This window comes from Rhinolophus hipposideros (genome assembly GCF_964194185.1).
Source record: "Rhinolophus hipposideros genome assembly, chromosome: 20".
NCBI lineage: Eukaryota > Metazoa > Chordata > Mammalia > Chiroptera > Rhinolophidae > Rhinolophus > Rhinolophus hipposideros.
The window spans coordinates 43,813,979-43,829,272 of record NC_138066.1 but is presented as its reverse complement, the minus strand read 5'-3'; the positions used below and the strand labels follow the sequence as shown (position 1 = coordinate 43,829,272).

Genomic DNA, 15,294 nt, shown 5'->3' with positions numbered 1-15,294 from the left:
GTTCAGGAGGGCAGGGTGCCTCCCCAGTCAGATTTGACCTTCACTGCCCTACCAGGTCATTAAATAGAGGAGCCAGGAGTTCAAGACTGGGCTCTCCCTCCCTCTTCTTCAAAAGGAAAATGGGGTGGGGAGTATAAATTACCTCACAGGGTATCAGGAGAAAGCCTAACATGTGTCCTCCAGGGATTCATTTGGGTGGACTACTTTCACACCACGCTAAATGCAAAAGTTCAGAGGGGGGTCATTAGGAAGCCCCTCCAACCTTGGGTGCAAGAAAAATTTCCTCTTCGTAAAGCACAGGCACAGTTGGAATCAAACGCCATCCAAACAGGAAATCTCCAAGATTCTAGGTAAAACTGGTGCCTTATTTTTAAAGGTCAAACGTTTTCATTCACTAAGTGTTTCCTGAGCCCCTATTACGAGCCAGGCACATGACACATAGTTGTTATGGATCTGGTATGTGCTCTGTGGGAAGAAACTGAAGAGAGAAACGACAACACACACACACACGCGCACACACACACACACACACACACACATCTGGCCAATCTACAGGAGAAAGGCTTTCAGGGAGCTTTTTTCTGAAAAGCAGAAATGAAATTAAACAGGATTATGAAATTAAACAGAAATGAAATTCTCATACACACACACACACACACACACACACACACACACACACACCCCGCTCGAGTCCCCCTAAGTCTGGACTGAACTCTGAGCAGGGAAAGTGGGAGGCCTGGGGACGAGGGGGGATGGGCGCGAGAATCGGCTGGGCGACAAGGTGGAAGGGCAGAGCCCGCAGAGGGATCGGAGTTGGCTGGCGAGCTGCGCCAGAGGCAGGTGCCAGCTGAGAGTGGGCGGAGGTGCGGGCGCCCGGCCAGGCGGGGGAGGCCGGCGCTACCTCTGCCTCTCGGAGTCGGGCGCTCAGACCAGCTCGCCGGAGGAGCCGGGGCACGGGCGTCCCCGCCGCCCGCCGGAGGAGCCGAGGGAACAGTCGCAGCCGCCGCCCAGCGACAGCATCCTCGGGAGAGACGCCCCAGGCCCGGCGGCCGCCTTGCTCCTCCCAGAGCCCAGCTCCGCCGCCCGCGCCTGGCGCTCCCGCCGGGAGTCGTCCCGCGCCCCGCCGCCCGGCCGCCCGCGGGGACAGCCACACCCGAGCCCCCGGCCCTTCACCTGCCGCGGTCTCCCGGGCGGGCGGGCGCGGGCAGCGAACGAGCCAGAAACAGGGGCCCGGGAGACAGCGTTGCCCGGTCTCCACCGCGCGCTGAGAAGGAACGCCCGCCAACACTGCGAGCCCCTGCGAGCCCTGCACCCAGTGCCCAAGTTCAAGGGTGACACCCATCGAGCGCGGAGCGCTCCGGCGCGGGGAGCCTTCCGGCCTCCCGACCCCACCGGCCGGCGGCGCTGCAGGCGGCCCTGTGCGCCCCGCGTCCGCCCGCGCGCGCGGCGGGGCCATGCTCGGGCTGCGCCGGGACCGCCTGCTCACCCTGCTGCTCCTGGGGGCGCTGCTCTCCGCCGACCTCTACTTCCACCTTTGGCCCCAGGTACAGCGGCAGCTGCGGCCCCGGGAGCGCCCGCGGGGCTGCCCGTGCGCCCGCCGCGCCTCCGCCCCGGCCCCGGACCCCCGCGCGGCCGCGCACAACTTTTCCCCCGCCGGGCGGGGCCCCGCGCAGGAGCACAGCGGCCGCCGCGGCCCCGGCTCCAAGCTGCAGGCCCTCTTCGCCCACCCGCTGTACAACGTCCCGGAGGAGCCGCCTCTCCTCGGGCCGGAGGACTCGCTCCTGGCCAGCCAGGAGGCGCTGCGGTATTACCGGAGGAAGGTGGCCCGCTGGAACAGGTGAGGACCCCGCCGGGCAGCGGGAGGCGCGGGCGCCGGCCCCGGGTTCCCGCCCCCCGCCCCCACCCCCACCCTGCCCCCCGCGGCTTCGCCCCGCGCTCCAGCCCCGGCCCCGAGGTCCCAGTGTGTTCCCCACCGAGCCCCCACCAGCTGGTGCGGACCGCGGAGTTCAGCCCCGGGTAGATCTCAGTGCGAGAAAAAGTTTCTTCTGTTCAGCAGCACAGGCAAGACGTGCTTCCAGCCCCTCCTCTCTTGAGCTTCTTGTAGTTCACTCCTTAGCCAGGCTTCTCTCCCCCGGGCCATTTCCGCCCTCCTTCTCCCTGTCCTGGTGTGGAAAGGCACTGCTGGACTTCGGTTTTCCAGAATCAGGTTTCCAAACAGAGCGATTCCAGGGCTGGTTCGCATTCCGCACTGACCCTCGGCTCGTAGGGCAGATCGGAGAGCCTTCCAGGAAGCAAGGCTTCTCCCTGAAAACGCAGCCCTTTCCCCTTCCTTCTTCCTCTGCCCTGTCAGCGATCAGGAGAGGTCAGCGGGGGCAGAAAGTACACCGTCCGCTCCGATAATAATCGCTCCGTTTTATTGAAAACGTGGCTTGTCCCTCTCTGGTGAGTGTGACAACCTGAAGTCAGCTTTACTATCCTGCTGATTTGGCTTGACTTAGATCTGTGGTTTGATGCTTTCGCAGAGGAGACAAATATCTACCTGAGAGTTTTTTAAACCCAAAGCAAAGTGTACCGGCGGAAAAAAAAAAATGCCAAACATATTTAGGATAAAAATAAGAAGGATGTTTTTGTAAAAGAGCAAGGGCGTGGGGGGGGTGGGGGTTGGCGAAGATGGAATCGTCAATACTGAGCTCCCCAGCTAATGGCAGAAATCCCCACCTAACTGTCATATGAGTTAGGACTCTGTCTTGGAGTACACACTGGTCCAAATATCACTCACATCCAGAGTTCACTTTTCTTAATACAAGAGGCTTCCAAATGAGATGTCATCGGGTGGTTTTATAGTCCCTCCAGAGGGTGGGGAGAGCAACAAATCTCTGTGGAAACTCAGTGCTAGCCTTAACTGTTTGCTCATTATTCTGGAGTGCTGAGACGGACTGCCGGGTGCGGGATGGGGGCGGGGAGGGGTGAAGCTTCAGAAAGTAAAAAGAGAGGCTGAGGGTTATGGGATCACTGGTGCATTTCAGTTGCTACTCTGATGATTTTACATTAGGAAAAAAAATGGTTCTCAATTCCATCGCTAATTGTGTGCAATAAAAAGGCAGTTTCTGGTGGCTTCTCAGACACTGTCATTTTCAGTATTTATTGCATCAATAGCAACGGGAGTCCGGATCCGTTAACTTAAGAAATTTTGCCCTTAGAAAATTACCTGCAGATTTAAGAATGAGGGGCTGTGGGCAAAGTCACTTGCTGTTGATCACCATTCACTGAGTCACTTTGCTGTGACCTTAAATTTCCCTATGATACTTCAGTTCTGAAGGAAGTTCCAGAGGAACAGAAAAGCAGAAAAGCAAAAATATTGCTCACCAATCTGTGCTACAATCGATTTGGAGGTTGGTTTGCTACACCGCTGTGTGTCACCCAGACACATTGACTGACCAGAAATGATCTCGGTCATTTAATAGGAGATCAATGCGGGCTGGTGACCTTGCTGTATTCAGAGGGAACTGAGCAGTTTTATGTGGTTAGCTGAATGTGACAGTTGTGATATTTGGTCATCACGTCCTTCTGATAATACATGGGATTGCAAGTGAGCTTTGTGGGCCGTAGCAAGGTGGTCAGCGGCAGGAGGGTCTAGTTGAAACTGGACCTCAGAGGCAGAGAACACCCTACCTGCACCCAAACTGCATTGCAAACGTCAGTGCGATATTAGTAAACACATGTATCACTATATATATCAGGGTTACAAATGGAACATGGAAAGCTCGTGAACCAGTGAGAAGTTGAGTCATGCTCAGAGCTCTATTGTGAGAGATAGCCACTCATTACCTGAGGGGAGAGAGTGCCCTGACAAATAGGAGGACATGTAAAAACACTGATGAAAGCCCATATGCCTGCTGCCACAAGCAGAGCCAGTGAAGGCTCCAGATCTCAGTGCAGACAAAGAATTAGAACAGACAGCAAAGAAAGAAATGAACAGCCTTGCTAATAGCTTATCGCTCGCACAGGTAAACCCTCGTTTGTAGCTACAACACAGGCAACATTTAAAAACCAGGGATTTATAGACAGACGTGGGTGCTAGCATGCCAATCATTGCCTAGCGTTAACTGCTACCCAAAACAATCGTTATCAGCAAACCATCTGGCAGACCAGGAGACGTACAGGTAATAAAAGAAGCCACGTCAGCATTATTCACCACTTGCCCAGAAGAGACCATTAGTCTGAGAGAGTGATTTATTTTTACCATTACACTAATAAGTAATGGTATGAAGCCGGAAATCATCTTTCTATGGCTCGGGCTCATTACCTATAGGAGATAGGTAATGGCCCGTCTTTTTCCTTCTGACATTCCTTTTTGATTTCACACCATGGAACATGGAGCTTATACACTGTTTTGAATGTTTCAGATTCTCAATCAATATTTGTTAACTGGATGTCAATATTTAGTGAAGTTGAAATGCAAAAAACGTGTCATGTGTAGGATGTCCTATCTGCGTGCTGACACACAAGCTTTCTGCAAACCTCCTCAACCTGCTGTTCTGCCCTCCCTTCCTCAGGTTTCCCCCCTCAAAATGTAACTAAATGTGGCACAGTCCAGGTTAAAAATTTAATCAGGGAAAGTGTTTCTGTCAGGTGGTGGGCCACAATCACAGCAAGTGAGCCAGCTCCAGGCTCCATCAGGCACAATGACACATTTGGCACCTGTCTTGAATCGTGAAGAGAAGAGAGCACAGGGAACAAGGGAAATGCAGTCTTCACTGTTTCAGACCATAAACCAATAAGCCATATGAAGTCTCTTCCTTTCAAAGTAATGATGGAAGGCATCACTCCAGGCAACAGTTAGTTACCTGGAGCACAGGTAACTAACTGTTCATGTTATTGCTATCCTTGCATCTTAGAGACTGAGTTTCGGATTTCTTCCCTGCCCACAAGCAGCCCAAGCCAGACAACATGTGTCCTTTGACATGTCAAAACCGGTCAGCTTGGGCTGGCCTTCTGCCACACATATCTTTGGTTGGTTCCTTTGGATCCCTGTGGTCTTGACAGGGAAGGTCAAATAGGGTCATGCCTCCCTCGTGTAGAAACTCCAGCAGCTACAACACAAATACGGGTTTTCTACTGTCTGCTTTTCTTTCTTGACATCTTCCTCAGGTATCCAGAAGGTTATATTTTCCAGCAACTGTAGATCCAGCATTTTTCAGAAGTGTGTGTGTGTCTGTGTGTGTGTGTGTGTGTGTGTGTGTGTGTGTGTGTCCCACCATTGGAAGCTCCTATCTTTCCCTCTACTCCTACCTTCTTGCTGGCATGGAAAGAAAGTCCAGCCCTGAGTCTCTCTTTGAAAATCACAGTGAAGAGACTGGGCAGCTTTTCAAAAATGACAGTTGCTCAAGGGGAATAAATTGGCCCGCGGTTTTCTGGGGGAAGCTTTGAGAAGACCCAGAAGCTGAGGCAGATGAGAGAAGGGCGAGAAAGAGCCAAGAGAAAGGAAAAAGAACTCAGTTGGAAGTGAGAATTGTCTAGTCTAGGAGTTTTTGAAAGAAAAGCTTCTTCCCACCATGGCATCTGTGGAATGAAAAATACAACCTCTTTATTCTCACTCCCACTTTTAAAAATCTCTTTCCTGCTTATCTCATGCTGGCCCAGACAGTTTGGAACATTGATTTATAGGTAGCACGCAGTTCAACCCACAGAGTGGATAAAAGTTCAAATTCTTACTCATGGGTGGTGGCCATCTGCCTTTCCCCAGAGTCACCAGGGCCTGGCCCATTTCTTCCGCCAATGATGCCAGGCTGAGAGAGGAAATGGCCTTCTTTGATTTAAGATAGACCTCAACCACGACCTGTGTGTGGTTAGTGGAGGGAGTGAGAATATCCTGACTTCTATTTCCCACTTCTCCCAATTAGAGCTTTCCTTGGCTGGTTTGGGAAAAGCTATTATTTTGGTGGTTTCTACATCCCTGGATTGTAGCTGGAGGAAGCCTCTTCACTTTTCTGAAAATCAGAAGCTCTGAGCAGATGGGTTCTGAGAGGGCTAATCCAGAGGCCATTTTCAGGCCCCTTCTCCCTCATTCCAAAGCCTCATCCTCACGGCCACTACCACAGCAAAATCAGGGAGGATATCAGTGTTGTTCATCCGAGGAGGGCAGGCTCTTCCTGTTTCTAAATATATAGAAATGAAACTCCTTAGTCAAGAAGTAGAGGATGTTGTTCTTCAGTTGGTCCATTGTTCCCAACCCCGAACACTCTCCTTTCACCCCAACCAAGTTCTCACCCATCCTGGGGACTCGACTGGCTCATTCTTTGCATGCAAATCTCTACCTGAATGAAACATGCTGAATATGTGCCAAGTACTTTACTCTCAAGACAGCCCCCTAGGTTCCTAGCCCTGGCCTACACACACCTTCTCCTGAGCAGTCCATCAAATGCTGCTCCAGGTACTGCCACAAAGGGTCGTCGACGGGTAGGGAGATTGTCCAGGTGTGCTTGACCGAGTCACACGAGCCCTTTAAAAGCAGAGCGTTTTCTCCAGCTGGTTGAAGAAAAGAAAGTCAAAGATTCAAAGTACCACACAGATTTCGAAGATGGAGGGGGCCGTGTGGCAGGCGAGGTGAGCAACCTTTAGGAGCTAAGATTGGCCCCCAGCTGACAGGCAGCGAGGAAACAAGGACCTCAGTCCTACAACCACAAGGAAATGAATTCTGTCAACAACAAGAAGCAGCTTGGGAGCAGATTTTTTTCCCCAAAGCCTCCTGCCAAGAGCTCAACCTCGCCGACAACTTCACTTCCACCGTCAGCCCTGTGCAGAGAAAGGCACACCAAACTTGACTTCTGACCTACAACGCTAGGAGCTCAGAAATGGGTGTTGTTTTAAGCCACTGGTTTGTGGCAAGGTTGTCACACAGCAGTAGAAAAGAAATACAGTACTGCTGCTTACTTCATTTTATAGAGGAAACCGGGGACACAGGGGTTATATAACCCACCTTCGAAAGTCAGGCAGCAAGCAAACCACAGGCCGGCTTTGTACCCAGAGGGTCTGGCTCCAGAATCCATGCGCTAACCAGCAGCTCCATTACCAGGCAGCCTTTGATGTCCACAGGTCCTCACTGTTCTCCTTCTGGGAAGGCTGTTCCAGCTACCTCCACCTACGGTGATCCTTCCCTGACAAGATGCACCCTCTCCATTTAATACCATATTACTTTTTATGACTGTGCACTGTCCAGCTTCGTGGCAGTTGTCTGGAGCCACATGTGAGAAGGAATAACCACTTGCTCCTGGCATGCCCATGGTCACACTAACACCTTTGTTTTGTGGTGTCCCATAGAGCCAGAGAAAATATCTGTGGAGCAAATAATTGGGAGCAGACAACATCAGGATTTAGGTGCTGCGAGTCAATAGCCTGTTATCTCCTATGAAGAAAGCCTTGAACAAAAACAATCCCAACTGTAAAATCAAGTCACCTCACCTCTAACTTGTCTGTTCCTCCCTATAAAAGTCTAAGGCAAAACCACCTTCCTCAAATGTGGATCGGGGGTACTCTCCCTATTGCAGTAGCCTAAACAAAATCAATTTCCAAAAAGGAAAAAAAAAATTCCCTGAAGGAACGTTGAGAAGGGGTCGTTTGCCAAAAAGAGGGAAATTCCTCAGCTACCTGTGCTTCCTGACAAAGAGCAGCCAAGACTTCTTGCATTGAAGAAAAGTGGGAACACAGAGACCCTGACTTAGCCAAAGCAATCTCTGCTCTGCCCGTGGGCAGGTGCTGACCTGTGTTTTTCTTGTGATTATTCATTAAGCTGGAGGCTGATGAGAGCCTGTGGATTCTGCTGAAGTAAGCTTGCAGATGGCTAAAAGCCGAGTGGAAATCCCATTCTAAAGAGCTGCAGTGTTCATGGAGGAGAAGTTACTAGACATTAGAGCATCTGTGTACCTGTTATTATAGGCAGGCACCCACGTATAAGCCACATGAAAACCATAGGATGGAAATTTTAAACAAAAGGGCTTAGTTCTTTTTGTGGCCTGTCACTTGGCAGGATGTCCTCTGGTTGAAATGTGAAATCAGGACAGAACTGAGTTGGAGCGCCTTGGAGAGCTGACATCCAGGACTTTCAGTCCCTGGAGCCTGACCTTGGAGGCCAAGCCCTGGCAACAGCCAACATAATTTGGCTTGAGCAAGAGGCAAAGTTTAAGGGCCTATTTTATTGGATTTACTAGTACCAAGCCAGATACATTTGGGAAGCCACAGGAAATCGAAAATGGTGGAGGATTACAGTTCCTAGGAAGCCAAGAACATGTAATAAAATTCAGCAAACTATGGAGAGTGAAAGAGAAAGTTAAGGAGTGTTGGCACAGGGGCACATGGACTGAAAAGCTGGAGCATAAAAAAAAAAAAAAACAAGGTGGCCTGGGAAGAGATGGGGTTTTAGAAAACTTGGGAGAGGTTGATGGGTTAGAAAAAAGCGGAGCTGGCAGAACAAACTGAAAGCTGTTCAGCCTGGGAAGTCAAGTGCAGCTTCCCCATAGCAAATTTGCCTTCAGTTCTCACACCCTGGGTCAAGCTCTGTAGGTCGTAAGTAAATATTGTTGACCAAAAGGGAGTCTAGATGGAGGGACAAATGGTCTCTCCTGATCAATTCATGTAACCCACAGGGTCTCAATTTCATCCGTTTTAAATGGGATTTTCGTGTTTCTCACTCTTTTTCTTCTGTGGCTGGAGGGAAGGTGTATGTAGCTGCACTCACAGCTCAGCTCATATTTTTTCAGTCTTAATTAAAAATTATGCTCAAGCAGTAGCAGCTTATTTATACATTCTATGCTCCCCTGATCATCCAGAAATACTAGAGAAAGTCAGATTGACCAACCACAATGCCATAATCAAAGCAATCCCTTTGTTGTCCATCCTTTCACTGCTGGGGTGGCTTCTTTTTTTTTTTTTTAGATTTTTATTGGGGAATGGAAACAGGACTTTATTGGGGAACAGTCCTTCCAGGACTTTTCTTCCAAGTCAAGTTGTTGTCCTTTCATTCGTAGTTGTGGAGGTGCCATTTAGCTTCAAGTTGTTGTCCTTTCAGTCTTAGTTGTGGAGGGCGCAGCTCAGCTCCAGGTCCAGTTGCCGTTACTAGTTGCAGGGGGTGCAGCCCACCATCCCTTGCGGGAGTCGAGGAGGAATTGAACGGGCAACCTTATGGTTGAGAGCCCACTGGCCCATGTGGGAATCGAACTGGCAGCCTTCGGAGTTAGGAGCACGGAGCTCTAACCGCCTGCGCTACCTTTAATTGGGGTCCTTAGACCCCATGATGAGGTCTATAGTTCCCTTAAAGTGTATGCAAACTTTGCATCCTATGCATGTGTTTATTTTCTTAGGAAATAGTTCATTATGTTTGCAAAGTATTGTCTACATTCACCAGGATCCTTTGGTTTCAAGCAACAGAAACCCAACTCAAACTAAAGCAAGCAGGAAAAGGAAATGCAGACTCAAGAACCATACCTCAGTAAGGACAGCTGTCTCTACTATCCCTCTCCTTGGTTCTCATACCTCTCTTAATCCCCTCCTGTGGTTTCAAATCCTAACAGCCCTGGGACCACAGCAGTTAGAGGGCTTCTCTGATTTCTAAAAAGAAAGATTCTGGGCAAAGACGCTGATTGGCCAGGTCTGGGAACAGGATGCCCATTTCTCAACCAATCATTGACATCAGGGAGGCGGAGTCATTGGAAACTCTCCATTCAGCTCTCCATTCAGGCCATGTGGCTCAGAGTGGGGAAGGGCAGTTCCCCCAAAACCTGGCTGAGTGCCCAGACTGCAAGGGTTCTAGAAAAAATGTTGTTACCAGAGTGATGCGGGGAAGTTTCTCAGCTTATGCCTGCTACAGTTTCTGACTCCTAAAGCCACTGATCTAGAGTTTTAATAAGATGTTTTAAAAACAAATTTATTCACTACAAATTCCTAACGTGCAGATTTTTTTATACCAACCATCGAAATCCTCCCAAGAAGATAGAAATCTTTATTTATTTGAGCTTTCCCTTAAATCACCCTTACTCTCTTAATGGGAGCCTAAAGAAGAAATTGATGTTGACCCAGCTCATTCATGGGCTCATGTCTCTTTCTCCTGAAAAGAGATTCCACTTGGAGCCAACATACCTGTATTTTAATCCTGAGGAAAGCACTTCTTCAGGACTGTTTCTCCTTTTGAAATTAAGAGGGTGAGCCTGTGGTCCCTGAAGCCTTCTGAAGCTGTTTTCCAAGCGTTGCACACCTTCAACCAGGATTTATTCTGCAAAGTCTGTCACAATGAAAATATGGGACATTTTCCAAGTGTGCTTCACGGGCTTCTAGGGTTCTAGGTGGCACTTCCTGGGTTCTGCAAATGATTGATTAAATTATCACCTTGGAAAAAAATGTACTTTAAGGTCATTTTGGTGTAATAGGAAAAAACTCGCCGTCAGTTGTGTTAATGCACATTGTAGCACGTTAAGCCTGGCATGGGGAACTTATGCAGGCAGATGGCTTCTCCTCCTGTCTGTTTAATTGAGGAGTATCCTGAGATTGCAAGGTGAGCTGTTAAAGTACGTCTCCCATCCCAACTACTTACCAGGATTTGTTAAACTCTGCTACCAAAAACACTATGCAGGAATTAATTGGGTACTGAAATAAGACTATTCCTGTCTTATCAGGAACCACAAGTGCGACCTCGTACTGAAAGCCTCAGAGCCCGGACCGCTCAGAGAACTCTCTGTTCAAATGGACAAAACTCCCTCAGTGCAACTCAAGGGCATCACAGGTCACAGGGAAAAGTTGGTGCTCCTTGTTTATTATAGTCATAATCATAACGTTATTATAATGGCGAGAAAATGAGACATTCGTGTAACTTACTATCGGAAAGTTAAACACACCATCAAGGATGGATTTTATACCACAAACTATTCTGTGTCAGTAGCCTGGACCCCTCACCAGAGAAGCCTTTATGCGCTGCACAGCATTGGCTGGGTGCCTGAGATGTCACACTTCCAGGAAGCTGGAAGTCAGGTGTTTAAGCCATCAGATCTCTTGGCATTTCCTGAGCAGGTTCTGAGAAGGAATTCCGTCACTGTGTTTTTTTCCTAAGGCTACCGTAACAAATTGCCACTGTGTAGGCCACTGTTGGTGGCTTCAAACAACATACATTTATTCTTTCTCAATTCTGGAGACTGAGAGCTGAAATCTAGGTGTCGGGAGGGCAGCACCCCTCCAGAGGCACTATGGGAAAATCCGTTCTTTGCCTCTTCCAACGCTCAGTGGCTGCTAGTGTTCCTTGATTTGTGGGGGCGTCAGTCCAATCTCTGGTCACATCACCTCCTCTTCTATCTGTGAGTGTCTGTGTCTTCTCCTCTTCTGTCTGTGTGTCTCCTATAAGGACACATGTCATTGGATTTAGGGATCACCTGGATAATCCAAGACGATCTCATCTCAAGATCCTTAACTTAGTTACATCTGCACAGACCTTTTTTCCAAATCTGGTCATATTCACAGCTTCCCAGGATGGGGTCATGGAGAGCCCCTTGCAGCCCACTACCGTCACATCCAGTTTGAATACAAAGGTCACGCAGTTACCATTTTCGTTATTTAAAAAAAATATCAATCTTTTACATAAAAGACTATCTGCTAGATAATCTTTTAGATACATCATAAAGATAATGATGATATCTTATTATAAATACATGTACAATGGTTGAGAAAATGGGTCAAAGGGAAAATAAGGACACACAAGGCCGATGGAGCCAAGTGGGAAGAACTTAAAACACTGGCCATGAAAACCTACTCACCTGAGGGTGAGGTCTGCTCAGGGGAACCACCAGCCATATCTGTAGGGTAAACAACCAGCCAGCGGCCCAGGAAGGGCACAGTAATTCCTGGCAATTCTATGCACGACTCCCTCCTCCCTCCTGCACCTCATAAGGCAGTGCGGTGTGAGGACCAGCGTCTCCCACCTTGGAAGAGTTCCCCGTTGATGGCTCTTAGTGCCGTCCTCAGCATAAGCGGGCACCATGTCCCAGAGCAAATCCATAATACCAGGTCCATACAGGCCCCCACACTGGCCAGTCCTGGCACTCAGGTCCACTCTCCTCTAAGGAGAGGATTTAAAGCATTAGGGCTCCAGAGGAATGCGCGGTGGGTACCTCCTGTGGATAGTTCTCCACCAGTCTTGCTTTCCTAGCAGAGCTTCTGATCGGCATTGAGAGGCAGTGCATTTAGGATGAAACTCCAGGCAGCACCTGGAGGGCAGCTTGTCAGGGGTATCATTCAGCACAGAGACACAGACGTGGCAATTAGCTGAACTTGGAGGTGGGAACAAAAGGCTCTTTGTGAAGGTGGTGGACGGGAGAGTGAAATCAAAGCCACCGACCTCTGTCCAGAGGGGAGCCCGAGGTCTGAGGGCGGGCTGGGTTCTCCTCAGACAATACTTTTGAATCTCCTGTGACAGGCGAGCCAATGGTTAATCAGTGATTAATCAATGGTAAGTCAAAGTCGTAAGCCATGGAATGTGGCTGCAAAATGTTGGCTGGAAAAATATTGAAATAGGTTATAACCAAATGCTCACCTTAGGTATGACAAAAACCATCAATAAAACAAGCATTGAATGCCTCATTTGGGCAGTGTAACTTACCAGTGGCCCTTCGGGGTTGAAGTCATTGCAAAATGTACATCCCAGGTAACCAAACGAGGTGGCATTCTGTTCTCTCATTAGCTGTGAATCCATTCAAAGGAAGGGGAGGTCAGCCGAAAACCGTGAGCATGGATGTTAGCAATTGATCGGCAGCCCTTCTTTTTGGCAGGAACAGAGCTAGTGGTCTGTTTAGGCTACTTGGACCTTGTGACATTAAAACCACTTTATCTGCATATATGAAAATGCTTCTTTTTCACTCTCCTGGCAGGGGGTGCTGTGCCCAATTCATCCAAACATATTATTTTCTGATTAAGGTATAAATTAACAAGCGAATAGGCAAGAATGGCTGTACCCCACGGAACATGGTCCGCTGGCTCCGACTCATCCTTCAAGTCTCCTTCCAGAGCTGCCCACTCAGAAAGGGCTCTCCTGTTCCCCCCAACCTAAAGGGATCCCAGACCCTTTTACCAACTCCCGCTTTATTTTAACACGATTTAACTCCTTGTTTATAGATATGCTTAGCGTACAAGCTCACTAGATTGTAAGCTTTATAAGGATTGTACTGAATTGAATGGATATAATCACATCTTAATCCCCAGAACCTATCACCATTGTCTTATTGCGGGAGGGAAGTCTTTGTAGATATAATTAAGTTAAATATTGAGAGAACGAGATCATCCTGGATTAGCTTGGCGGACCCTAAATCTGACAGGTATCCTAAGAAAAAAGCAGAGCGAGATAAGGCACAGACGTAAGAGGGGACAACAATGTGACCAGGAAGACAGAGAAGGGAGCACTGTGGCCACAAACCAGGGCACCCCTACAGCCACCAGAAGCTGGAAGACACAAAGAGTGGATTCTGCCCTGCAGCCCCCAGAAGGAGCGCGGCCCTGCTGACACCTTGATTTCAAACTCTTGGATTCCAGAACTATGAGAGAATATATTTCTGTAGAAAGCCACCCAGATTGTGGCGATTTGTCACAGCACCCACAGGAAACAAAAGGGGGGAGCTTTATTTGCTTCTTTGGCTGTGTAAGCCATGTCTGAAATGCTGCTTGTACATAGTAGGTGCTTAATACATGTGTAGTAAACAAAGAAGTAAAAGAGTACTCAAGAGGCTTTGTTGTTGGGCAGTCCAGGGTTTAAATCCTGGCTCTGTCACACAAGCCCCGGGAGACCTGAGGCTCATTTCCTCCAGCCTCAGGGTCCTGTTCCCCAAGGGGTGTCGGGCGGGCACAGTGAGGTCACGAGTGTGACGCAGAGTGTGGTGCCTGGTTCATGCAGCACTGAGTCACCAGTAGGTGAAGGAGCACCAGGTAGTCATGCTTTTATGTTCCTTATGGGTTATTTGATAGCCATCAACATCCCATATTGATGGCTATGATCCACAGATACTTGGTGCTCAGGCTGATGAGAAAGAAAGAGCTTTCCGGATCTCCCGTTGCCAGGGAAAAGTACCAGCGCTTCCGGCCTGGCCACTGCCCTGGCTTTCTTGGCCACATCTGGGGCTTCCAGAGAGAAAAAAAATACATTTATCGATCTCTCCACGGTCACTTGATGTCAAATACCTAATGCTTGCGGACTGGGAGGAAACACAAACGGAGTCGGTCTGCAGTTTAGTCTGCCTGTCTCAGAAATGACACACACACCCCCAACACACACATTTCTGAGTGAAAACTGGTCAGCTAACATTCCTTAATTACTTGACGTTGAAACGACAGAAATTTTGCAGATTCCAGGAATGACTCCTTTTCTTTTCTCTTTTCTCCTCTTCTCTTTTCACAAAGCATTTAAGTCAGTTAAATAGGCTGATCTCTGCTCACTGGAGACCTTCCCCTTCAAACCCCACTTCACAAATTCTCTCATTTAACCCTCACAGCAGCCCCATAAAAGAGGAACGGTGCTTAGTCCCATCTTCAGCTGAAGGGGAGGCTCAGACAGAACCTGGATTTCAAAGGCAGAAACAAATCTGAGATGAGATTTGAGTGCAGGAGGCTGAGAGGGCAGCGCTCCCAGAGCGCCACCCCTTGTCATCAAGGCCCAGAGGTAGGTGGCAGAATGGCTTCCAGGTCTCTGCTATGCAAGGAGAGATGGCCAGGGGCCTTGCTGGAGGGCAAGTTGCCAAGAAGCATTAAAAGCTTGAAAAGTAGCCCAACTCCATCCATCCTTCTACACCATAGACCTAATTTATTTTCACACTGAAAATATTTGCTTTTATAATCATTGTTGGTAGAAGCTCTTGTCCATGGTGATTTCAGACTTGGGTTTAGTCACAAGCCTGCCACTTCCTAGCAGTGTGATCTTGGGCAAGTCGTCTGCGCTGCCCTTCCCTGGTTCCTAGTATCTGTAAAATGGAGGGAGTGACGGTGACCTTATCAGGAGCTTCTGTGAGGATTCAATGAGTCAGAACTGGCAACTGTAAGATAGTGCCTGGCCCTGTGTTAGGGCTGTGTGTGGGAAAGCTACTTCCCTTGTTATTATTCAGACCTATAGACCCATTTGGGGTTACTGGTTCCTCTTGAATTGATGTTTGCTTGTGAGGACGTGGTTCTCATACATGGGACTGTGTCTGATAGGCCCCTTCTCATTCAGGCCCCCTCTCAGCTGGGTCCATGCCAGCTCAGAAACCCCATCAATTGTCTAAATAAATCTTTGGCAAA

At 48.9% G+C, this 15,294-nt stretch overlaps 1 protein-coding gene across 1 annotated transcript in view; it reads left to right on the top strand.

Moving 5' to 3' along the window:
• The first annotated feature begins 912 nt into the window (after positions 1–912).
• Positions 913–15,294, top strand: part of FAM20A (FAM20A golgi associated secretory pathway pseudokinase) — a 44,198-nt gene continuing 29,816 nt past the window's right edge. The window contains exon 1 of the mRNA XM_081029384.1: positions 913–1,837. Within this exon, the coding sequence (XP_080885510.1) occupies positions 1,455–1,837 (383 nt within the window). The 5' untranslated portion in view covers positions 913–1,454. The remainder of the gene's footprint in view (positions 1,838–15,294) is intronic.